Raw genomic sequence first — 25,711 nt, 5'->3', positions numbered from 1 at the left:
ATTTAGTCTGGGCTTTTGTATATCTCCTGATTGTTTTTGCAGATGTTATTGTGCGTTGATATTCTGTCTTGCTCTGAGGCAATGTCCTCTCTCTCTCTCTCTCTCTCTCTCTCTCTCTCTCTCTCTCTCTCTCTCTCTCTCTCTCTCTCTCTCTCTCTCTGTCTGTCTCTCTCTCTCTCCATCTCTACTCATCTCTCTCTTTCTCTGTCTGTCTCTCTCTCTCTCTCTCTCCATCTCTATTCATCTCTCTCTCTCTCTCTCTCCATCTCTATTTATCTCTTTCTCCATCTCTATTCATCTCTCTCTCTCTCTTGCCATCTCTATTCATCTCTCTCTCTCCATCTCTCTCCATGTCTCTTTCTCCATCTCTCTCTCTTTCTCTCCATCTCTATTCATCTCTCTCTCTCTCCATCTCTATTCATCTCTCTCTCCATCTCTCTCTCTCCATCTCTATTAATCGCTCTCTCATCTCTATTCATCTCTCTCTCCATCTCTATTCATTTCTCTCTCTCTCCATCTCTCTCTCTCATCTCTATTCATCTCTCTCTCCATCTCTCTCTCTCCATCTCTATTAATCTCTCTCTCATCTCTATTCATCTCTCTCTCTCCATCTCTATTCATCTCTCTCTCTCCATCTCTATTCATCTCTCTCATCTCTATTCATCTCGCTCTCTCCATCTCTATTCATTTCTCTCTCTCCATCTCTCTCTCTCCCATCTCTCCATCTCTATTCATCTTTCTCTCTTTCCATCTCTATTCATCTCTCTCCATCTCTCTCCATCTCTCTCTCTCCATCTCTATTCATTTCTCCCTCTCCATCTCTCTCTCTCCATCTCTCTTTATCTCTCTCTCTCCATCTCTATTCATCTCTCTCTCCATCTCTATTCATCTCTCTCTCCATCTCTCTCTCTCCATCTCTCTCTCTCTCTCCATCTCTCTCTCTCCATCTCTCTCTCTCTCTGTCAATATATGACTTTTCTGTGGATGTTGAGGACATCTTTTTGTCTATATAAGCGGATGTATTGATTTTATATATATATATATATATATATATATATATATATATGATGATGATGATGGCAAATACCACTGAATACCTTGCTTGTCATTATTCATCAGTTATCAAAGCTACAATGATATTAATTAGTGTAATAAATGCTTCTATAATTGCTGATACAGTATGTCAGTGTAAATGCTAATATTTACCATCTAGTTAATTACAAGCACCTACTCTGCACCAAAACTCACTTTTGCAGGTACACTATTTACGTGGCTGTTGCCATGCACACTTTGTCAGCTGGTCTCTGCCCCGATCATCACTGGTCACATTCTGACCACAGTACATTGCTGACTGGATATTGTTTGGGTTTGAGTCATTAACACAGAAGTAACACTGGAATACTAGTGATGTAGTGATATGGTAGGTATTCTGTTGATGTGTGTCAGATCCAGTGGTTCTGCTATGATTTCTGCATGTGTCATTGTCCAGACTGTAACCATAGTTGCTGTACGTATTTGAGTAACATGCATGATACAACAAATACTCTACTGTAATAAACGTGCCTGCTTCATATGGGTTTGGAACATACAATGTAGTCTGCAAGTATTTGCACAGTGACACTTTTTTAAATTCAGACCTTTACATAGCATGTGAAATTAAAGGGCAGTGTGTACATTTAATTTGAGGGTCTGGGCATGCATATGGATAAGGCTGTTTGGTAATTGCAGCCCTCTTTACTCATCGCCCTGTTAGCACGGATATAGAGCTGTGAAACTGATGCATGTGATTTTGTGACTGCTCTGATGTGAGTTGATTGCTAATACGTGCCTGCAGCCTGGCTGTAAAGGAGGATAATTATTAGTGTGTGCACACGGGGTGACACGGTTGCAAAATGTTGTTTCTCTTTCCTTTGTGTCTCAAGTCAGCTTGTGTCTGTCAGCAGTGTCTGTAATAAGATTTTCAGTTCTCTCCGTTCTCTGACTCTCGATGTCTAAATCTCTTAAGTACATTTCCTCAGCTCTTTCTGTGTAGATTGCCTTTCTTTGTTTTTTGTAATCTGTTGTCCCTTTCTCTGTGTCTTTCTCTCTCAATGTCCCTAATCGCCTCTCGATGTGTTTCTCTTAATTTGATGGCCCGGGTGCCACAGGGCAAGGAACAGGATGCAGAAGCCTCTCTCGACAGAGATAAACAACACGATAAACGTTAACAGCACTCACGTATAACAATCCAGGGCAGTATGGCATAAACAATAAATGAGGAACAAGTACAAAAACATAATCAGGTTCAGAAATTTGAACAGCAAACGATAAACACAAACATGAACCTGAACAATGACTGATAAATAGTTTTACAAACACAAGGGTTTAAATACATATATGAATGACATGTGTAACAAGGTGCAGTTGATGATTACAAACAAGGAGGCAGTCACAAAGAGAACAGTCAACAGAGAAGGTACCCACAGCATGTGGTGGGCCGCATGCTGTATGGGTAGGAGAGTGTACCATTACACTTAATGTAACACTTAATACTCTCTCTTTCTTTCTCTCTCACTGTAGCTCTTCCTCTATTTTTCTATTACACTCTCATACCTTGTTGTAGAATAATATACCAAAAGTGTACAATACACAATAAATGTTCATGTCTTCACCGAGCTTATGTTGGAAATTAGGATACGCTGTCCATCTCTGTGTAGTATTATACAGTGCAACAGCTTGTCTTGTGTGTCCCTGTATAGGAAAATGCAGTGATATGTGCTACTGCCTGTCTCAGTGTTGTATTATGTAGTGACGTGTCCTCTAGTGTGGGATAGTGCAGTGATGTGCTACTGTATCTCTCTCTCTATAGGATAATGCACTGGGCCCGGCGTATAGAGCAAGAAATTGACAGAGTCCTACAGCACATCAGTGGAGCACAGCAGCTTAAGGGGGTAAGTGTTCGGGGGCATGTCTGTGTTAGAGAGAGATTGACAGGTGCTGTCATTTCCTCAGAGTATTCTGACTCTAAATAGTCCAAGTATTCATGTGTATGACACCTAGTGTGCCTGTGTGTCTGTCAGCCCATGTGTGTATGTCTGTGTGTGTTTGTGTGTGCGTTTTCTATATTTTAACAACTCCCTAATTCGCTCCTCTCTGGAAGCAGCTAAGCAAAAAACAACCATACTCTTTCCAGATATTTTTGCTAAATATTTGTGCATTATTCACTGAACAGTGAGCGGAAATGTCAGGCAATTGTGAGTCATCTGTGACCATGAGAGTTCAGAGCAGTAGGCTTGTTAAGTTTGTCACTATCTAAAACACTGACCACACATTTTGGTTCTAATAACAGCAATAAAATATACCATTTAAAATTCACAGTTAAGTATGTATGTTTTTTACAAAAAGTAGATAAGACAAACTAGATTATTCAAGCATTCAAGGTTATTCAAATCAAGGCAGGTTATTCAAATCAAGGCAGGTTACTCAAATCTGAGCCCTGGTTGACCTGAATCCAGTTTCATGAGTTTGAACAGTGTTAGTAAGTGGGATGAGGAAGGGTTGTGTCTGAAAAACAGAAAAGGATGGACAGATGGTAGGATGGATGGATGGATGGATGGATAGATGGTAGGATGGATGGATGGATAGATGTATGGATGGATGGATGGACGCCCTTCATACTGACTTTGAGCTGAGCAGATGGTGTTACTGCTGCAGATGAGATCCATGCTGTTATTTCCTCATTACTTTCACCATAATCCAACAGTGAGTGAAGCAGTACAGACTAGCTTAGTCTTCTTACTCTTCAGACTATCTTAAATTTGCCACTCCAAACCCACCACTAGTGATGTAGAGGCTATATTATTATTGCGTGGCTTTTGCTAGTTTGAACATGTATAGTGCTTGGGAGAGTGGATACTTATGAATAATTTATTCAGTTTATTTAATAAAAGTGAAATTAATAAAAAGCAATAAAAAAAATCCAGCATGCCACAAAGAACATATGGCATAATTACTATTGGGCTGTCAGAGGAAATTAATTTAAAAACATTTTCTGAACCACTGTGCTGTGACCTTTTAGAGGGGAGAAACTTTTGCCTGTTGGTGTCTGAAATGAAGCTCTCTGAAATTGACCATGACTGGCTGAGATCCTATTACAATTTTGTGACAAGATTTAATCAGCAAGGCAAGTGGTTTGCGGAAACGCCATGAAGACTCTGGGAAGCATGAGGAACATTCGGGAAGGTTGGCAGGCCACAGGATTTGCCGTGCTAGCTCGCCTACCTCATTTTACTCCATAATTCTTTGGATAAAGCTCCTTTCAGGTGAATTACAATGGCTTTCAGAAGGTACACATTTCTGTATCTGGAAGACAAATTGAGCATGCGTGACCTCTTTATCTGAGACACAGTCCCCAGTAGTGACTCGGGTATCACTGATTCTGCTGTGAACTTGAAACTGTAGTTTCACACTGGAAGATAGTCACAAGGGTTGGTTGCTTGGTTTGTGTGGAAAGCTATTAGGCTGGTAAATGCTGCCCTGGAATGTCTCTAAGATGATTTGATTTGCTAGAATTAGAGGACTGGCTTGTTTTTGAAACACATCACCCGTAGCCAGAAGTGAGGGGGTGCACTGCGTTACTGTAGCATTGTTTCTCTAGAAGGAGATACTGTCACAGAGGATTTAAAATACCACTCAGCAGTCCTGCCCACAGTGGTAAGAAAACTGAACAGGGAAGACGGGCAACAATCCTGTCATTCACAATGATCAATCACGCTGATCCAGTCAATAGACTCTCCCTATATTGGAATGTTCAGTAGCTTTTACTTAGTGCATAGATCTGTTAAATATTCTCAGAAACAGCTTCATATTGTAGCGGTGCACCACACACATGTGCACAGAGCTAAACAGAGTTGTGCAGCATGGGGGATGGAGGTATTATCAGTTTCCATGGTAACTATAGTTGGTTCTATAAACTGAAGCCTTCGCATTTGTATAAAACCTGGTGCACATCTACAGTGTTCCCCAGTGCTGACCCATGACCATATAACCTTTCCTTTGACCCGTGTTCTGAAACCAGTGCTCATTTTGTGAGGACTGTACAGATGGCACAGTGGGCTTTAGTCAGCTGGGGGTTTGTGCTTGGTTTTCCATGTGAGGCTGCTGCCCCCCCGCAGCTTTGGTACAGGCACTGCTGCTCACAAACAGCGTGGTCTCACAGCTTTTTAATGCTACAAAACCTGAACTTAGCGCAGGAATCAGGAGACAGGAAACACTTGAGAAATGTGAACGTGTGTCTTATGTTGGAGGATGTTCGAAAGGAAAAGAGCAAGCATGCTTTGCATTAATTTGTACATGCAGTATATAATCTCTGGTTCTGGAAGATGGAGATGCAGTGTTTTGGGTGTGTGTGTGTGTGTGTGTGTGTGTGAATGACAGTCAGATTTGCAAGTAGGAGTCATGCCCAGTCTTCATATTGATCTGAGCACTTAAGCTGTGGAGGCTGTCCCAGAGATGAGCCGCCAGAACAGGTTATTCACAGAAGTAACGAGCCATCCTCGTTAGCCGGCCTGCCCCTTTAAGCACCGCCCCCTCACGTCTTTCACCAGGGAAACACATTGTCAACATGGCTAGATGACGCACACACGCCAGCAAGCAACCAGCAGACAGCAAGCAGAAAGTGAAGGATAAACGGTTCACCGTTCCTGACTGCTTCAGTAGGGCAACACTTGTGGACATTCACAGCAAAACATTTACCAAGTAGCTTTCAATTAGTAAAAAGCAGCATATCTTACCAGAGGAAAGCAGTGGCTTTATGAGGGCAGCACATGTATCAAAATTACATATTTAAAGAACTCGTCTCAGATCGCGTCCGGCCCGTAATTAACACAATCATATGGAAAAACATATTTGCAATTTTTCTCACAATATGGGACAGAATTCTCTAGTTAAAATTGTTCTAGTTCAATTAATGTTCTGGCAGTGGTGCTTTTCAGAAAATAAGAATTTATTAAGCACTGAAAGTCTGGTTTTTGTACTAAAACTTGTAAGGACAGCTGGAGAGTTAATTATGTTTGATGAGGAGGAGGTGGCTATTTGGAACTGGAATGAGTGTCTTCAATATTTGAAAATGAATCACCTGTTTCTGACTCTTCTTTCAGATCTACAGTGAGAAGAGGAGGCAATATAGTGTCGTGCGGAACAATCCCAGAGACATAGTGGAAAAGGTTGCATCGGACATCGAGAAACTCCTGGCGAAGAAAAAGAAAGCGTTAGAGGTGAGTGAATTGATGCACCTTGGTAAGCCTGCTTGCCAGGTATTGAAATGTGAGTTAAAAAAAATGCAGTACTTCATACTTTTGAGTATTGGTCAGAATGACAAAAAATAGCAATTGTACATTTTTTTTACAGAAACTAGCCAATGAAGCAGAGAAGATGCAGAAAGAACATCGATGGCAGGACAGCATCAAGGTCAGGGGATATTTGATACAGTATTTGCAGGTATCAGTTAATGGGGGCTGATGTTTACAACCATATTTGTTCCTTCTGGTTTTGTTTGTGTGGAGAAATTAAGCATATCTTTAAAAGATGGATAAATTACAGCTTGGGCTTCTGACGGACTATGCCGATTCGATCAGTAAAAGACCTGGACAGATACCTGTGCTGTGATTTAGTAATTTACCATGTAAGAAATCTGCTTTAAATCTACTGTCACCAGAAGCACATAGGCCAAAATGATAAAGGGTTCAGAAGCTCAGGTGCTTCTGATAAACGTTTAATTAAGAGGATGTGAGGGTGAGGAACTGCTGCTCTTCATCTGAGCCCATTTTAAATGTGTTTATATCAGCAGAATGTTCATAAAGAGACAGATAGGGGCTCCATATATGTGTGCACACACACATACACACACACACACACACACACACACACACACACACACACACACACACACACTCTCTGAGTCACTGACTTAGTGGTAGCAGAGTTCACTTCAACATGGAGATGGAGATTTGGACTGGATGTGTTGCTGGAGGGTCTTAAGATAGGCAGATAATGGCAGTCCATTTTTCTAGCTGGTTTATGGCTCAGGTCAAAGGCTGGCATATCATCCACTGAAAAAGTCTAACAGCCCCCACATATACGCCAGAAAATGATCCAAAACCCACGTCTGCATATTCACATGGAGTCCATGAGACTCTGGCCTCCTCCAAAAACACATTCACACACAAGGGTAGAATGCGGTGACACGCATGTGGGCACAGCCACAACTGCATTGCCTTAAACATATATATGTGATAATGAAGCGCTTTTAATAGAGCTCGCCACTGAGAGCTAAAAAAAATGTGATTGTAGACTCTTGTAACAGACTGGATCCATAAATATGCAAAAGTACCTATATATCATAAAATCAGGTATAGCATATATGATAAAAATGTGACATACAAATAGCATGTCAATTACATATTAAAATATAGTAGCTCTATAATGTACATAATACATAATATTAAAAACATATTTACTGTATAAGGCATGTTCATGTCCAATAATACTTAAAATTGAGATTTTAAGAGATTTCATCACATCTTCACTGCCAGCCTCCATGGACCCACTGCAGTTTGCATTCTGCTCCACTGATGATGCAATTGCACATCTGCTCCACACCACACTGACCCACCTGGACAAAGGGAGGGGTAATTATGTTAAAATGCTGTTTGTCGACTACAGTTCAGCATTTAACACTATCATTCCCTCCCTACTCACTACTAAGTTGGAGGATCTAGGACTGCATACATCCCTGTGCGACTGGATCTCCAACTTCCTAACAGACAGACCACAATCAGTACGGGTGGGCAACTGTGTCTCATCCACCCTCACCCTCAGCACTGGAGCTCCTCAGGGTTGTGTCCTAAGCCCCCTGCTCTACTCACTGCACACCTACGACTGCACAGCCACTTCCAGCTCCACCATCATTGTCAAGTTTGCTGACGACACCGTCGTAATGGGCCTGATCTCGGACAACGATGAGAGGGCCTACCTGGAGGAGATTAAACACCTGGAGAACTGGTGCCAGGAAAATAATCTCCTCCTAAACGTCAGTAAGACAAAGGAGCTGATCGTGGATTGCAGCAAGAAGCAGGAGCGGCACTACCAACCTGTGAGGATCAGTGGAACCACGGTGGAGAGAGTAGATAGTTTCAAGTACCTTGGTGTTCACATCTTGCAGGACCTGTCCTGGTCCCACCATACCAACTTCCTGGCAAAAAAGGCTCGTCAGCCTCTTTACCACCTCAGACGCCTAAGAGACTTCAGACTGCCCTCCAAGGTATTGCGGAACTTCTACACCTACACTATCGAGAGCATCGTCACGGGGAACATCACGGTCTGGTTTGGGAACAGCAACAAACAGGACAGACAAGCACTCCAAAGGGTGGTGCGTTCAGCAGAGCACATCACTCATACGAAACTTCCTGACCTGCAGACCATCTATTACAAGCAGTGCCAGACCAAGGCCAGGGGGATTGTGAAGGACCCCACCCATCCCAACAATAGGCTGTTCTCTTTGTTGAGGTCAGGGAAGCGCTTTCACTCCCTGAAGACCAAGACAGAGAGACTGAAGTGGAGCTTCTTCCCACAGGCCATTCGGCCCTGAATCAGGGAAACTGATAAACTGTGGGGGCCACCACCACCATGTAACATGTAACTGTAAATATGTTCAATTGCAAGATGGAACTGTACATTGTGTACATACATATATACATATCCATATATACATTGTACATTGTGTATATAAACATAATATACGTATATTGTACATACATTGTTCATATATTTTGTATATATATAGATATATATTTCTCTATGCACCCCTGTTTTTTTTTCCCTCAGTTTGGACAGAGCACTCTCAAACCATTTCACTGTGAGTTATACTGTGTATGACTATGTATGTGACAAATAAACCAAACTTGAAACTTGAAACTTGAAATTGTGTAAGGGCCACATATGAAAAGAACACAAGGCAAGTCTAATTTTGGCAGGCCTCCATTTACAACACAGCATCTTTCATGCATGTGTGTTCAACAGTACAATGTCTGAAATGCTTAGACTCTCAGAAGGAAACAATCTGAGTGTCTTCTGTATTTTTCTGCCGAAAAAATGTGCTCAGTTCCCAGAGCGTTGCTCTCCTGGTAGCTAATCTGCTGTGTAATGTGACAGATTATTAGTCTACCTTGTACTTTGCTGCTGTTAGTTATAGCTACAGCTAACAATAAATGTTAAACATGAAATCCCTTGGATGTATTTATGTGCATTTTAGCAATGGACAGAAAGTCCCTTTTGGCACATCTGTGTATGTCTAATGCATCACAGTTTGGGCAGGGCACCACCATATTAACTTTTGCCTGCTCCAGCTTCTAACTTTGTGTGCAATTTGGAATTTCACAGGTTTATTATAAAATAATTTCTGATTTTGCAGGAGTGGGACGTTGAGTACTATGACTCCAAGTCTGAGCTGGATTATGTGAGTGCACTGCTTACATTGGTTTATCTGTTTCCTCAGTCATTCATTTAATAAAGCTTGGAGTTTCCCTAAGACACTAACTTTGGTAAAGTGGGACTTGGATGTATTCAGAGTGGGAGAATGTGTTTGTTTGCATGTGTGTGTCTCAGTGTGCATCCAAGTGAATGTGCGAGTACATGTGCAGGTTGTGTATCTGTTATCTGTGTGTGTGTGTGTGTGTGTGTGTGTGTGTGTGTGTGTGTGTGTGTGTGTGTGTGTGTGTGTGTGTGTGTGTGTGCGTGTGTGTGTGCAAAACCTTTTTACTAGATACAAATTTTTTCACTAGGACGGAGATGAGATGGAGGCTCAGACATCCTTGAAGCTAGAGTTTGTGTACGACCCAAACTTCAAAAATAATGTCAACTACTCCTACACTGCTGTACAGATCCCCACTGATATCTACAAAGGCGGTATGAATCAAACTTGGGGTTTACTTTTGCTTTCAATATACAAAAAAACAAAAGATGTTCTTATTTGTCTGGATAGATGATACAGGTCTGATCTCCTCTGATGATGTAAGCAATGTTCTAACCAATTATCTATGATGTCATACAAGCTGATTCATATCATCTCAGCTGTAAGAGAGACAGCTCAAGGTTAAGTTAACTTTAAATACTTCAAATGGTCTTCCTGCTACAACAATTTTAGTAAAGTGAATCCTGTTGTCTTAGAGCAGGGCCAGTAGATTTAAGTTTGTGTATTTATTTTAGATGAAGAAATTGTTTCCATGTATTGTTGAGCTTGGGGCAACTGTACCAGAGCACTGCACTGCAGATGAATTTGGGAAGGATAGATTATATTTTGAATATGCGCCACCAATCAGACCTGCTCGTAGAGTCCCGTTTCACAGCAGTAAAATTTGACCATATCCAAACTTCAGCCAAACTTATTGTGATGATGGGAACTTGTCAAGGCTAGCTGGTGCATGACAGCCCTGTAGTGGAAATTGTGTGACTCACCAAAAAGAAATGTGGCTTCCAGAGTGTAGGTGTGATGTTATGGTACCCCGGAGAGGCAGAGATGGCTGACTGATAGCTGAGAAAGATTGGAGTCCCAGTTGGGCTATAAATAAGGTGATGAAGTCTGGTCTGGTCTGTCTGCCTCTGTCTCTGACTCTGTCACTGCCTCTGTCTTTGTGTGCCTCTTTCTCTGTCCCTCTACCCTGCTAACTATTTCTTATTTCCATATCTCCGTCTCTGCACTACAGCGCCAGTGATTTTGAATGAGCTGAACTGGACGCAGGCTCTGGAGAGGGTGTTTATGGAAAACAGCAGAGAGGATCCTTCACTGCTTTGGCAGGCATTTGGTAGTGCCACCGGGGTCACCAGGTATTATCCAGGTACGACCTCTGACCCACTTATGCCATATCATATGTATTTATCTTGATGTAGCGAAATTTTCAGCAATAGAATCCTTGACCTTAAAAATGGCAGTAAATGAAATCCAATGAGAATTGGATAGCATAAACTCTTACATAATGTTACTGGCCATCGTGGTCTGTTATGTACTTGTTACAGACACTCTTATCCAGAGCAACTTACAATTCTGTTACAAAGGTAGGCAAGTGTAGCATTAGGAGTCTCACCTAAGGACCCTTACAAGTATAGCATAGAACACTTAGCTAGACAGGAAGTGAACCCCAGTTCCCCAAGGAGCAGTTGCATTGTTATTCACTACACTATAGCAACCACATAGGGTTAGCGTGTTTGGGTAAATTACTCCTTTAAGGTACAGCGACGCGACATTCAGTTCCTGCCTGTGAGACAAACCAGACCAGACAGATCAGACCCCATTTATCTTCACTGAGATGAAAGAACACCATCACATCCCCATATGGTTGTTTTTGTAACACTTACATAAGAGTACATTAAGATACTTTTGTAGGCCCTCATTCCAACTAAGTGAAATATCGCTTTAAGCTAGGCTGCTGTTTCTCTCTGCAGCTACGCCGTGGAGAGCACCAGATAAGATCGACCTATATGATGTGCGGCGCAGACCCTGGTTAGTCTTTGTCTTTGTAATTCTTCCTTGTCTGCGAATACTTCACCAAAGTATGCTAACCAGTGTTAACAATAAAGACAATAAGGGCTAGAGCATTTCGGCTAAAATATATTTCGCTCTGCGGACTTTTGTCTTGGTGTTGGCCTGGTAAGCATTTTTGAATGAAGAATCTCTTTAATGACGTTTGGGATGTGAGTGACATCATATGAATAAATGTGATTGTGTTTTGTGTTACCACTGAACGTTGTATTACCTCTGGACATTGTTACCTCTGAATGGCAGGTATATTCAGGGAGCTTCATCCCCAAAAGACATGGTGATCCTCGTGGATGTGTGAGTATACAGCTAGAGAGATTTTCTAGGATTTTTCGGCTGTGATTGCCATGGTGTACACATTTGGGTTACTGGACGATTTTGTAAATTCATAAAGCTTACAATGTCATTTATTAAACTGGTCCAAAAAATGAATGTATTTATTGTGCAGGTGTAAAGTTGTGTATGTATTAAATAATGCATCAAAATGAAACAAATGAATCTGTATCTTTCTCTTCTTTTATTTTTATGTAATCTTTCTCCTCCCCTTCTCTCTCTCTCTCCCTCCCCACTTCATCTCCTCTCTGACTCTCTTGGCAGGAGTGGCAGTGTGAGTGGTCTGACTCTGAAACTGATCAAGGCCTCAGTGACAGAGATGCTGGACACCCTGTCTGATGACGACTACGTGAACGTGGCTCGGGTGAGCAGGGTGATACCGGGCACGCACGCACGCACGCACGCGCGCTTACAGACTGTGAGAGCTGTCTCCATATAGACTTCCTCAAGTCCTCAGGGAGTGTTATGACTTGCAGTTTCTCTTTTTTTCCTCCGTCTCTCTTTCTAAGTTCCGTTCTTTTGATCTTTTTTCTGCCTCTGTCCCTCACACAGTTTCTCTTTTCTCGCTTTCTGCCCACTCCCACTCTTCCTCGTGTCTTCCTCACGGCCTCTCACTTTTTCTACTGCTTTCTGTCTGTTTCCCGTGCTGTTTCTGCCTCACTGCACTAACCCTGTCCTCTCTTTCACCAGTTTAATGAGAAGGCTGAGGCAGTGGTCCCATGCTTTAAGCACCTGGTCCAGGCGAATGTGCGGAACAAAAAGATCTTCAAGGAGCATGTGGCACAGATGCAGGCCAAAGGCACGACTGACTACAAATCAGGCTTCCACTTTGCTTTCAATCAGCTGCTAAATGTAAGACACTAAGTCACCAAAAGCTACATAACATTTTATAAAGATCAGTGGTCGAGAGAGAGCATGCTTGAAAAAATGCGCTTTAACTTCTTATGATGATCCCTTTGCTTTAATGTGTTTAGGAAAATGAACCCTATCACAAAGCCAGTTGATTTATACATTTGTGTTGTTTATTTACTTATAAGAAATCTTCAGGTTGTCAGAGTGCTCATGTAATACTAAACAGTATATCATAATTTGACTTCACCGATTACTGAGTTAGCATAATGATGGGTTTGCATTATTGATTTTTTAACTGCATTTGTAAAAACATAAAACTTCTGCCACTGACGTTTTCCTTCCCCGGTTTCCTCTCTTCTGCTCTCTGCCTCTCGCACTCTTTCACAGAAGACGAACGTACCCAGAGCGAACTGCAATAAAATAGTTATGCTCTTTACGGACGGTGGCGAGGATCGAGCTCAGGATGTCTTTGAGCAGTACAACTGGCCCAACAAGACAGTGAGTGTTAGGCAGCTGCCTCTCTCGCAGCTCCTCATCACTTTACTGCACAGGTTAGAATAAAAAATGACAAATCTGTACTGCACATGGGCATCAAGCTGGAGTTGGCATAAGTATTGGGACATTTTGGTCTCCAGTAGGAATGCACAGAGAGCTCAGTATTTGTATATGTCTGTATTTGTTGAGGCAGCAAAATTATTTGTATTTGAATAAAAGGGCATCCATGTTGGAAATGAGGTAGTTGTTTTGGGACTGCAAATGATTGGTCAAAACTATGAAGGTAACTGGTAGACAATGGAGCTGAAAATGGAATTAATTATCTCTATTGATCTTGCTGTCTGAAAAAGGAAAATTGCCTAATCTCAGTCCTAACAACTGTAATTTGTAACAATCACCCCAAAGGTGATACTTCTCTATTTCCAACATTATAGGCTAAATTTCAGGGTTAACAGTTGAACGCTAATCTCCCAGTCAGACAAGCTCTGTTGCATCTGGCACAGCAGCTTTGCTAGGACAATCATAAATAGCTATTTCTCCAATGTGATAGCTGCAATCATGTGACACACAGGCTGACTGAGCAGTGAGTACAGCGTGTAGAGGAACTGGCTAGTAACTACTCTGCCAGAGCTAACATAGGTTAATCTCCTCACGTTTGACATTTTGCAGGTCAAAAGACAAGTAATGTTATAATACCTCCCAGTTATGAGGAACACTGAAAGCAAATAATTAAAAAATTATATAATCATTTAAATTGTTATTACATACTAAAAATAAATTGTACAAAATAATTATTCATTAAAAAATATTTGTGCTTTTCCAAATACCATATTCTGATTCAGCTCCTCCCTTAATCTCCAGTTAGTCCAACCTATCATAGTGTCACCCGAACTCACTAATTAGATGTCCTTGTTTGGCAAGGAGATTTCAGTAGTAAAACCTGGTGTTGTACTACTCTCAGTACTGAATTGCCACTGAATTAACTTACCTGTGTGTTGGTCATGGCCCCTTTCAGTACTTAACTGCCCCTGCTTTTACTGTTGGTGTGCTTGTAGGAGCAGTGATATGATCAATCGGAAACACTTTCCTACCATGATGTGTCGCTAGCAGCAACTAATTCAATTTACAGATGGCAGATGTTTACATCCTCAGTCAATATGAACTCACAAATGTTTGTCCTCTCTGCTCTGAGAGGATGTGTTGCCAGTATTTTCCACTCTGAGCTGAAAAGTGTATTTATATATTTATCATACTCATATTTATCATTGGTATGTATAGTTTAGAGTAAAATTTGGATGTTTGAACTCTCCCCTGAAGGTTCGAGTGTTTACATTCTCCGTGGGACAGCACAATTACGACGTCACTCCGCTGCAGTGGATCGCCTGCGCAAACAAAGGTGTGTGTGTTGGTCAGGAGGACATTGAAGGTGTGCCTTGTGGGTGTGGGTGTGTTGGTCAGGAGGAGGAGAATGTGGGGTTTGTGGGTGTGTGTGTGTTGGTCAGGAGGACGGTGAAGATGGGATTTGGGTGTGTGTGTGTGTGTGTGTTGGTCAGGAGGTAGGTGAGTGGGGTTTGTGTGTGTGAGTGTGTGTGTGTGTGTGTGTGTGTATTGATCAGGAGGAGGGTGAAGGTGGGGTTTGGGTGTATTTGTGTGTGTGGGTTTGTGGGGGTGTGGGTGTGTGTGTTGGTCAGGAGGACTGTGAAGGTGGGGTTTGCGTGAGTGTGTTGGTCAGGAGGATGGTGAAGGTAGAGTTTGGGGGGGTGGAGTCACACACACACAAACCATTGGTATAGAGTTATGCATTGCACTGCTCTGAGCAAAGGGTCAGTACTACTGTAATAGTGCATTGGCCCACTGTGTCTATGTGTGGGATACATATTGGTATGTACATTTATATGATCTTCCCATGTGATGCCTACATTGTTTACTCTGCTGTATCTGCTGATCTGTTTGCATATGCATTTACATTGTTGAGAAGGAAGATTCCGCCCCTCTTCTCTCTCTCTCTCATCCTCTTACTCACTCATTCGTCATCTCCCCACCCTCCTTATCTCTCTCCTGAAGGTTACTACTTTGAGATCCGTTCCATCTGTGCCATAAGGATTAACACTCAGGTGAGAATCACACACACACACACTCACACACACACACACATACACACACACACACACACACACACACACACACACACACAAACACACAAACACACACACACACACACACACACACACAAACACACACACAAACATACACACACACACACACAAACACACACATACACACACACACACACGCCACACTTCAATGCTCTGAACCTAAGTTACTTATAATGGATGTAATACAAAGCCATGCTATGCTAATCAAGCCATACCTGCATGTGTGTGCCTAACACATGTGGGTGTGGCTAATGCGTTGGCGTGCGCCTGACACATTTGCGTATGTCTGACGTATGTGTGGGTGGGTGTGTGTGTGTGTGTCATAGGAGTATTTGGACGTGCTGGGTCGTCCCATGGTTTTGGCTGGGGCCAAGCAGGTGCAGTGGACCAATGTCTACCAAGATGCCCTGGTGAGTGGGTCTCTCTGATTCATTATTCTCTACTCACCAGCTCCAGAATGGCATTCTGCTGTGTTACTGCCATATGGGTACCACTGAAGGCCTTGGCACTGATAAAGAAACACTCAGACAGAGTGATCCATTTCTATGCAGCGATATCTGTGATGAGATATAGTTACTCGAATACTGTAAAAAGCAAAAGGGTTTTAATATCTCTAAACCGGAGTAAAGTGGTCTACAAAGGATTCAGTACACTCAACTAATATCTTATAGGTGCAATATATACCTGTTTACCTTTAGCCTGTAAGTAACTACAGGTTGCCATGCACAATTTTAGTCACTCTTCATCTCTTATGCCATTGACTGTCACTGACTCTCAGTGCTGCAGTGACAGACCCATAAAATAAAACTCCAACACTGCTGTTCCTGACACATTAATTCCCACACAACACCCACTACCATACAGTCAACCACTACAGAAGCCACTGGGAACATTTTGGTTCCCAACCAACCATTAACTAACTATAAAGATATAGAGGTATATAATGCACCTAAACGTCAGGCAAGCCTATAAAAGGATACTATGACTGAAGGTGAGAGTTAGCTGATCCAAATACTTTGTCAATGAATGTGCATCAGAACTTTATATTGGATAAATTGAATGTGGTTCACGACTTGCAAATCTGCAAAAATGGGTGTAAAGCTGTCTATTGCCACTCTTACTGATACTATTTAGCTGAGCTTTGAAACTGGGTTAAGGGAAAAGGGATTGGATTAAAAAGTTGGTCTTTTCCCTTCCAAATGTGGAGGGCTTGAGATGGGTATGTCGGCAGAGGCTGAAGGATAGTGTAGATCCACTGGGTCTCTGTTTGAGATCTCCTCCCAACACCTTGAGCTGGGATGTGCAGCTCAGGCGGCAGCACAAGGAGATGTGGGAGCAGGCTTCACTCATACCACTACTACCACTGTTGTTGTGCTCATTACCAATCTTCTATATTCTTCTGCCTTGTTTATTGGCACAGCATGGAAAACAGTGCATATTTGATGCAGGTTCTGAGAGGCATTTGTGGTAACTGGTCAATCCATTATGTTTGCACTGCGTGTGCTGTTCCTTTTATAGCATCTAAGTGGTGTGCAGAAGCAGTGGTAAAAAGAGCACCCAAATTCAGAGTTAGATCCAAGGGGGAAACAGTGATGTCCCCTCTCTGGACATTTGCCCTTTAACCATGTCGGGTGCTCTTTTATTTAATCAGTAAGGTGTCATGGGGATTTTATGTGAAAGAGGAATAGGAGACCATAATAAATAAATTACAATAATGAACTGCAAGTCCCTAAGGGGCATTTGACACTGTAGCTCATTTGGTTGTCTCCAAAGCAGCATTTCAAAAGACCCCCCACATTGTGTCTCCCTTTCTCTGGTTCTTTTAAAGTGCTTGGGAGGGTAAATGAAACAAGCAACAATACTGTGAGGGAAGTACTGTTGTTCCTGAATTCCCAATTTGCTGGTTTTAAAGTTATACATTCAAATAGAAAATAAAGATGCAGACTTCAGAATTAGTTGAAGAGAATAGTTGGTCCCTGTCTTTATTGCAAGTTTTGGCATGCATTTGAGGTACTCTCCGGAGAAAGTCTGAGGGATACATAGGAGTTTAATTTTGATTCTCTTTTTCATTGGTGATTATATAATTGCCTTTTTACATATTGATCTTTGAATTTTTGACCATTATGTCCAACTGCTACATTTACCATCATGCAAATTGATATTCGGTACTTACACCAGTAGGAGCTTGGTACCATTATATTCCAAGAGAGGACTTCTCTTTAAAAAAAAAATTTTTTTTTAAATGACCATCTTACATCTGCAAGATAATGTTGTTTTTCTGTACCTGGTGTAGGGATGATGTGTCTTATACAGAGGCCTGCAGAGGATTACCCAGAATCCTTTGCAAAGGCCTACAGAGGCCCCTGCTCATTTTATGAGGATGAGGAATCTCTTTATGTTTTGTGTTATTAATATGTCTAATTAAATGTTTAAACCTCTTTTCCTTGTAAACACTATTTTCATAACCCCAGTACCAGGCAATGTACCATTTAGAAGGCCTTTTTGCTCCTGTAATGATTATGTAATTATGTGGGTCCTGCCAGGGTCTGGGCCTGGTGGTGACCGGGACAATGCCTGTCTTTAATCTCACTAAGGATGGAAACTCTCAGGTATGTCCTTAACTTGTTAGAAGTCATATAGTCAACTGCTATACATGTAGCACATAATTGCTAGCAAAGATTCTAAATCTGTGTAAGTATGTGCTCACTGTACTTGGGTGTGAGGAAGTAATACTTCTATAAATGTGAAGTCAGTAAATAGAAGGGATTTCGCACTGAAATGAGGTTTTCGCCATTACTGTCACTCTCGCTGCAGTTAATCCTTACACACATGGTATGTCCATTTTTGTATACTTGGTACACTGGTTTGTGTCTTATTTACTCAACCTGTTCTGTGTTCATGACTTTTCTGCAGAACCAACTGATTCTGGGCGTGATGGCAGTAGATGTGCACCTGGATGAACTAAAGAGGCTTGCACCACGTTACCATGTGAGCTTTGCTCTCACACAATATTGGGCCTTCTGTTTTAGCCATATCCTCATTAGAGCTAAATACATAGACTTTTGTTGTTGTTTTTATTTATAGCTGGGAGCCAATGGATACATCTTCGCCATTGACCCAAATGGATACCTGCTACTCCACCCTAACCTTCAGAACAAGGTCCAAAAAGCTTCTAAGCTGGAGTTTCTAGGCCAGAGAAGGAGAAAAGCTCACTCACTATATGTTAATGCAGAGATATATCCATCATGGACTGCATAAATATTTCTGCCAGTTCGAGTGAATGTATACAGGAGCTTTTTCTGCACTATTAAAAGAAATGGCAGCCAACCCTAAAAATGCATACGGAGGATCATGCGATTGATGGGAAGTCTAGAATGTTCTCGCCCATTTCACACAGCTTCAGCACATTGGAATGCTGCCTTTGGAAAAGCAATGTCTGGATTTGGAAGTTGTTGGTTGTCTGGTGTGTGAGGGACATTAATGATACATAGACACTGATTATGAGATGGAGTCTTGGATGATGAATCACACTGATGACTAACATCTAACACTTAATCTTGTGATAAAGCCTTTCAAAGCCAATTTTGTTTAAAAAAATAAGTCCAACTGACACTTTTGCGGTTTGATATTAATATACTTAAGGGATTTGATTAGAAGAGTAGTATATGGCAATGGATGGTACTATCAGTATCATGCCTGAAGTAGGTGAATTATAACAGAATAATGGGGTAAATTCTGTATCCAAGGTGGTTGACCTCCCTGAACCTGTGACTTTGGACTTTTTGGATGCTGAGGTGGAAGACAGCAGTAAACAAGAGGTATACATAAACATAAACAGCCTTTCTGCTTTCCGAGATTTTGATTCAAATGTCTTTAAAGGGAGATTCCATTGTACTGCAGATATAATTAGGAACAGGAATAACTCTAGAAAATGTTAAAATATAGCATTAAATGGAAAATAAAATGTTCAACTGTAAGGGCCTTTTAAAATATTCTCTTACCAACTTTTTGCATGTCTTGCTTGTTCTTATTCATGTTTAGCGCATAGTACTCTTGAGTTGGCTCTGTGTCAAGTATAATGCCAAGGTGTCTTAAACCAATGAATGGGTGTTTTTTAAGCCCGCTGTGAAAATGTATTTAGAATAATATGACCTTTTGTTCATTTCTACTTCTAAGATTCGACGACAAATGATAGATGGTAGAGTGGGTGAGATGACCATTAAGACCCTTGTTAAGTCAATGGATGAGGTATATGACTAGTGTTATGTGATATTATCTGTTTTGTATACACTGTGTGTGTGTGTGTGTGTGTGTGTGTGTGTGTGTGTGTGTGTGTGTGTGTGTGTGTGTGTGTGTGTGTGTGTATGCTTGTAAATATCCAGTGATGGTTTTAACTCATTTTCACAATGTGACAATGTAAATGATTTGCGTACATGACTAAGAAGCCTTATGATGCATCTAAGTTCAACAAACTCTTTAAACTCATCTACAAGCAAAGCTTTGCTTTTGCTATGGTTTTTTTATTTAACATTTAAAGTGTGACTAAGTGTTTGTTCTTTGTGTCCAGCGGTACATAGAAGAGGCAATTCGGATGTATAGTTGGACTCCTGTCAATGACACTGACTACAGGTGAGCCTTAGCTGGATGTTCTACTTTGCTGTCTGTCCCTTTTTCATATCGCATGCTACTTTATTCCTTCTCTGATCTGCTGCTGCCCCCTCCAGTCTTGGCTTGGTACTGCCTCTGTACAGCGAGTACTATATCCAGGCTGACCTCAGTGACGTCATGCTTCAGCTGCAATGTGAGTAATTATTCTTACATAATCAACCTTTTTTTTTTTTTTTTTTTTTTTTTTTTTTTTTTACGGACACAGAAAAGAAGAATTAGTGTTTTAGCAGAGGGAGTATAAAGTCAAAAGTAATGCAGCTTTCTCAAGAAAAAAAACCCATTACAATACAAAGGCAGCCTTTCTAGAAGTTTCTAGAAGGTCCTCTTCTATCCCCACCTGTTCATTTGTCATCTCTTTTTCTGGAACTTTCTGAAGCCAAGTGACAACTTGAAGGCTCGAATTAGGGGGTGTGTGGGTATGCCTGACAGTCCTACAACAGACGTGGACATAAAATCTGGTGGGATTCTAATGTCCATAAATCAATGCAAATGTATTTGCATTTCCTAGATGTATGGGATTGTGCAGAGGGCAAAGTGCAGCAGTAGTCCTTATAGTTGTTAATATTAATATTAACAATTTAGCAATTGATTAAAAAGACAGAATCTTATATAACAATGAATTTAAAATTTATGTATTAATCTTTAACGTTGTTGTTTTATGTTTAATGTTGTACAAGGCATCTGGGAAACTTTGTAAAAGTTTAAGATAAGGGCACCTGTGAAAGCTGAGAGGCATTTTGCGCTCTGTTTTTGACACTTGCTGGACATTATTTGTGTTGGAGCAAAATGTTCTGTGTAATTACTTCTAGAGTTAATCTTAGCACTGTGAGGATTTTGGGAAACTGCTCCAGGGAGGTCAACATGACCTGCCTTGTGGTCTGAGTCATGAGACCTGAGACTTGGCTTGGCAAACTACGACATGCAGATCATTTAAAATGGTGGATTTGCCAGAGAACCCATTTGTTTTGAGACTTGAGTGCATGAAACTTGAGAGTCAACACTTGCATCTTCAGCTGGTCACTGAACTTGAGACTTACCCTTCACGGCTTGGCAAAAGACACAACACTCCAGGATTCCTGACTGAAACAGTGTGCAACTGGAAAAGCATACCTCACGCTGTCTGACCCTCAGCACAGGAGGTCTTAAAGGCTATGTGCTCTTTTCTATGCTCTATTCTTAATACATCACACCCCTAGAGACTCCTGTATAAATGTTGTGACCTTTACCCTTAGCAGAACAGAAATTTGACTCATACATACTGAGGATCAGCCTGGATCCAGAGAGGATCGCTGGCTGTCACATGCTGTTCATCAGAATTCTTTATAACAACAGATTGTTTCTGAAGGTGTCCTCAAACTTTGCTCACTGCATTTTCTGCTCCCCTTTTCAGGGGTGAGATACTAAGCACATAAAACCTACAAGACATTTTATTCATCTGGGTTGTAACCCTCAATAACCAACAACACAAATCCTTTGACTGCTTTTTATTAATACTACCCCTAGGGGGAGCTACAACATCACTCTTACCAGCATTGCACTGGTATACATGTATCTTATGCAGTCCTTGGTGTAGTTTTCCAAACAGAATCTTCTAACTGAAATACCATCTTTGCCATGCTATATGCAGAAGATTCTGTCCAGAAAACGTTTTCTTGTTTTTTTTTTTCTTCTAGATTTGCAGTCTTTGCTGCCAAGCTCTTTTGAGTCAGCGGGCCACGTGTTCCTGGCCCCAAGGTACTATGTGGACTTAGTGCTAAGCCAAGAGAGAAAGATGTATGAGTGAAAGAGAGAGAGATAACGAGAAGCTGTGGTACTAGAGCCTAGTGTTTGTGTGCATGCGTGTGTGTGTGAGAGAGAGAGAGAGAGAAATAAATTCTGCAGGACTGTGAGAGAGAGGAGTGGGTTTGATGGTGTGATGATTTTTCCCCTATAGGGAGTACTGCAAACGCTTGCACATGGCTGAGAATAACACACAGTTTCTGGAGAACTTCCTGTCTCTGATGGTGGAGATCACGCCAGAGTCTGAGGACTGTATGTGTTTTATCCTTCCTGTCTCTTCTTCTCCTTCCTTCTGTTTCTCCTTCAGTCTGTCAACATCCCAGTAGGCTCTTTTTCACGAATGGTCCATGATTTAAAGATTAAAGCCCATGAACAGTCTACTGCACGGTGTATGGCCTAGTCTTCAGACTCCTCTGGGAGTGGACTTATTCCTACAACAGACTTGAACCACTTTCCCCCTCCAAAGCTGAGCTGTGTCATGCTGATATATGATTGCTTAGGGTTTCCATCTGTCATGCTGATAAATTGGAACTAAGCAGTAGCTAAGAAAAACTCCAGTGTTGACTGACTGTTAGTACAAGTGGTACTCTCCATTCACCATAACACTATCACAACAGCGTCTCATTTTCTCTCACTCTCTCTCTCTCACTCTCCTTCTGTCTCTCTCACCCCAACCCCCCAGCTTTCTTTCTTTCTCTCTCTCTCTCTCTCTCTCTCTCTCTCTCTCACTCACACGCACCCACACGCACACTCTCTCTCTCTCCACCGTGGGCATGCGGAAATGTCACCATTGACCACGATACATGACACCATTCCATTTTACATTTACATTGGACATTTTCTCATTTTTCTCATGCTTCTCTCTCTCTCTTCCCCCTCTTTCTCCACACCATATGCAGGTTGAACTGTCATTGGAGAATGCTGGGAACAGAACCTTTAGTGTGTCAAAACAACATCCTGAAGATCTGTTTAATGATACAGTGTCTCTCATACAGGTGACCAGGGCCTCATCCATAATCTCATTCTGGATTCTGGAATAGTCTGGCAGCTGGCCACAAGAGTGTGGAAGAACAAAGATCTGAATACGTGAGGGTGCCCATAAACACGCTGTCCAGCCTGGAGGGTTGTAACCAAGGACAACCCTTATTAGAAGCGTTATTTAGTGAAATTGATCAAGGTTTGCCATTTTCTTCTGTCCTTGGCAGGTATGGCTTTCTGGCATTGTTTGCATCCACAGATGGAGGTGTTACAAGAGTGTATCCAAACATGTGAGTGTTTGAAGAATTGGCAGAACATGGTAGTTTGCAAGGGCATGTGGAAGGAGAATAGGGTTACATAGGGGAGTCCGAGTTGCTATGAAATTCTTTGTCTAGAAAATATGATTTTGTGTGTAAACTCCTTTTGTGTGTATGTGTATGTGGTTTTGGGTTTGTGTGTGTGTTCAGAGCTTCGGAATCATGGGAAGAAGATTTAGAGCCACTTAATTCCAACTTCTACCGACGCAGCCTGGATTCTAAGGGATATATCTTCAGAGCCCCGACTCGCACGTGTGAGTTACACAGCTCTTCAGCCACACTCCCCCCCGCCTCCAAACATGACTTACCTGGAATACCCAGATGTACTATGGATGGCAGTCCCCAGGTTGGGATTGAGATATGAAGTACATAAGTACATGACTACTGTGTAAATGCAAATCATGTTTTATTAAATGGATACTTTCAGTCATAAAATCTGATTGGCTGAGTCGTTTTGGAAGCTATTCTAGAATCGTTGATATACGCACACCTCTGACCACCTCACAATGTCTGGATTCTGGATTCATCTTCTGCTAAAAAAGGTTGTTAGCAGACCACATTGCCTGGTTGAACAAGTGTTTATTGTGAACAAGTGCTTATTGTGTTAAATTATTGATCTGCTTCGCATCATGCTTAAAATGGCCTTACACATGAAAAAATAGCTGTAACGCGGGGCTTCTCGTGGCTAATTGCTTTAGTATATCTACTTATGCTGATGTACACATGCAATATCCCTTTGTTGAAATGTAGCACATTCACTTCTGACTCTCTGGCCTTTGACCTGAAGCTATGGATGACCCCTTGATCACGGAAAACGGCACAGTGGGTATCCTTGTCACAACTGCGGTGGAGATCACACTTGGAGGCAAAACCCTGAAGCCGGCAGGTGAGTGCATATGCATGTGTGTGTCTTATTTTGAGAGCGTATACTATGTCAGTCCCAGGTCCTGGGGGGCCACACCACTGCACAGTTTAGTGTGTGCTATGCAGCAAAAAAGAGCAGCTCATGAAAGGCTTTGTAATGAGTTTGCTACATCTGGGAAAATATTATGCTATTCTTTGCTGTCCTTCATGGTATGACAATATATGATATATTTTTGCTGGTTTGTGACTGTTGTGACTGTGTGTGTGTGTGTGTGTGTGTGTGTGTGTGTGTGTGTGTGTGTTCTTCAGTGGTCGGGGTTAAGCTGGATTTGGAGGCATGGGTCGACAAGTTTAAGATCCTGGCCAGCAATGTGTCAGACAGCAGACAGGGTTCTCATAAGGTAAAGGGGACAGATATTGGCTTGGAGTGTGTTACAGAAAAATATAATCATCTTGAGGTAAACGTATAAAATGAAACTCACATCTAAGTGTGTGTGTGTTGTGCAGTGTGGACCTTCTAGATCCTGTGAGATGGACTGTGAAGTCAACAGTGATGTAAGGAATTTTTCTTGCATTGTTTTTATATCCATTGTGTAGGCATGCATTGGTTATGCAGTTGTGTCCCAGGTTGAACATCGACTTAACGCTGCTGATGTTATAGGATCTGCTTTGCTATCTGATCGATGATGGTGGATTTCTGATCATGTCTAATCAGAGGGACCACTGGAAAAAGGTATAATGCTCATGTCTAGTCATTTTGTCTTTTCTAGATAAACACAACCTGGCTTTACTGGCAGGGTAGTATTTTCCCCAAATCATATATTTCAGACTCTTTCAGACTCAGTTTCCATATATATTTTTGTTGAATCTATCTCAGTTTATTTACTTATGCAAGGGATGGTATCTTACACTTGGTGAGGTGTAGTAACTAGATAACTGGGAATTTAACAAATGAATGAATTAGTGAATAGAGTGCACACAGTGTAATATTTGACCCAGTGTAAGGTAAGAAAAAAGTGTTGCTAGGAATGTTTTTGTCCTGGCCAATTTTATTGAAGCTCCTACACGCTTAAAAGGCCAACTAGCATCTGAGGTGGACAGCACTGTCAGACTGAACCTAAGCACTCTTCTTAGACTGAATGCATGAATAAACATCATTTTCCAGCTAATTACCAAGTAGCATAGGTTTAACCAAAAACTGACATTCAGGTAGTTCATTTATTGTTGAGTGAATTACTGTCTGTCGGTTCCTGCCCCTGATATGAAAAAGAGGCATCAAAACTAGTTTTGGCTGCATGAGCTAGGTATCTCAGCCGTGACAGAGGCCCGACCCAGTGCTCACTGTACCACCCTCCTAGGTGGGGCTGTTCTTCGGAGACGTGGATCCCTACCTAATGCATGCACTCTACAACAACTCTATCTACGGCCGCCGTCAGTCCTTCCAGTACCTGTCGGCCTGCGAGCCCACTGCCAGCAGCCGCACAGGAGCTGCACCGCGACGTGTCTTTGTGGTGGGTTTTAGGAAGCTGTTGCCTCTGCTCTCTTCTCTGACCCTTTGAGTGGCTTTTGTATTGCACCATGCAGAAGATAATCTAAGATGCTAGACCTAATAATGCTATCAGTGAGTACCCGTCATTGGAATTGGAGTCTATCGCTAGCCGACAACTTCCTGCAGCGAAACTGGCAGAGGTAATACGGTG

At 41.8% G+C, this 25,711-nt stretch overlaps 1 protein-coding gene across 1 annotated transcript in view; it reads left to right on the top strand.

The window, feature by feature from the left end:
• The window catches only part of cacna2d2b (calcium channel, voltage-dependent, alpha 2/delta subunit 2b), a 34,264-nt gene that overhangs the window by 5,030 nt on the left and 3,523 nt on the right, over positions 1-25,711 (top strand). Inside the window, exons 2-32 of the mRNA XM_027020387.2 lie at positions 2,849-2,930; positions 6,138-6,254; positions 6,388-6,447; positions 9,449-9,493; positions 9,819-9,942; positions 10,740-10,871; positions 11,476-11,533; positions 11,816-11,866; positions 12,167-12,266; positions 12,593-12,754; positions 13,142-13,252; positions 14,567-14,645; positions 15,314-15,363; positions 15,732-15,815; positions 17,949-18,014; positions 18,319-18,393; positions 18,490-18,564; positions 19,152-19,223; positions 19,582-19,653; positions 19,973-20,034; positions 20,130-20,206; positions 21,747-21,807; positions 22,007-22,104; positions 22,848-22,938; positions 23,058-23,120; positions 23,298-23,401; positions 23,935-24,033; positions 24,321-24,412; positions 24,519-24,566; positions 24,673-24,744; positions 25,370-25,522. Coding sequence (XP_026876188.1) covers positions 2,849-2,930; positions 6,138-6,254; positions 6,388-6,447; positions 9,449-9,493; positions 9,819-9,942; positions 10,740-10,871; positions 11,476-11,533; positions 11,816-11,866; positions 12,167-12,266; positions 12,593-12,754; positions 13,142-13,252; positions 14,567-14,645; positions 15,314-15,363; positions 15,732-15,815; positions 17,949-18,014; positions 18,319-18,393; positions 18,490-18,564; positions 19,152-19,223; positions 19,582-19,653; positions 19,973-20,034; positions 20,130-20,206; positions 21,747-21,807; positions 22,007-22,104; positions 22,848-22,938; positions 23,058-23,120; positions 23,298-23,401; positions 23,935-24,033; positions 24,321-24,412; positions 24,519-24,566; positions 24,673-24,744; positions 25,370-25,522 — 2,635 coding nt within the window. The remainder of the gene's footprint in view (positions 1-2,848; positions 2,931-6,137; positions 6,255-6,387; positions 6,448-9,448; positions 9,494-9,818; positions 9,943-10,739; positions 10,872-11,475; positions 11,534-11,815; positions 11,867-12,166; positions 12,267-12,592; positions 12,755-13,141; positions 13,253-14,566; positions 14,646-15,313; positions 15,364-15,731; positions 15,816-17,948; positions 18,015-18,318; positions 18,394-18,489; positions 18,565-19,151; positions 19,224-19,581; positions 19,654-19,972; positions 20,035-20,129; positions 20,207-21,746; positions 21,808-22,006; positions 22,105-22,847; positions 22,939-23,057; positions 23,121-23,297; positions 23,402-23,934; positions 24,034-24,320; positions 24,413-24,518; positions 24,567-24,672; positions 24,745-25,369; positions 25,523-25,711) is intronic.

The sequence above is a fragment of the Electrophorus electricus genome, chromosome 20, assembly GCF_013358815.1.
Source record: "Electrophorus electricus isolate fEleEle1 chromosome 20, fEleEle1.pri, whole genome shotgun sequence".
Lineage (NCBI taxonomy): Eukaryota > Metazoa > Chordata > Actinopteri > Gymnotiformes > Gymnotidae > Electrophorus > Electrophorus electricus.
Note: the sequence above shows the minus strand (reverse complement) of the source record. Positions and strands in the feature narration are given on the sequence as shown.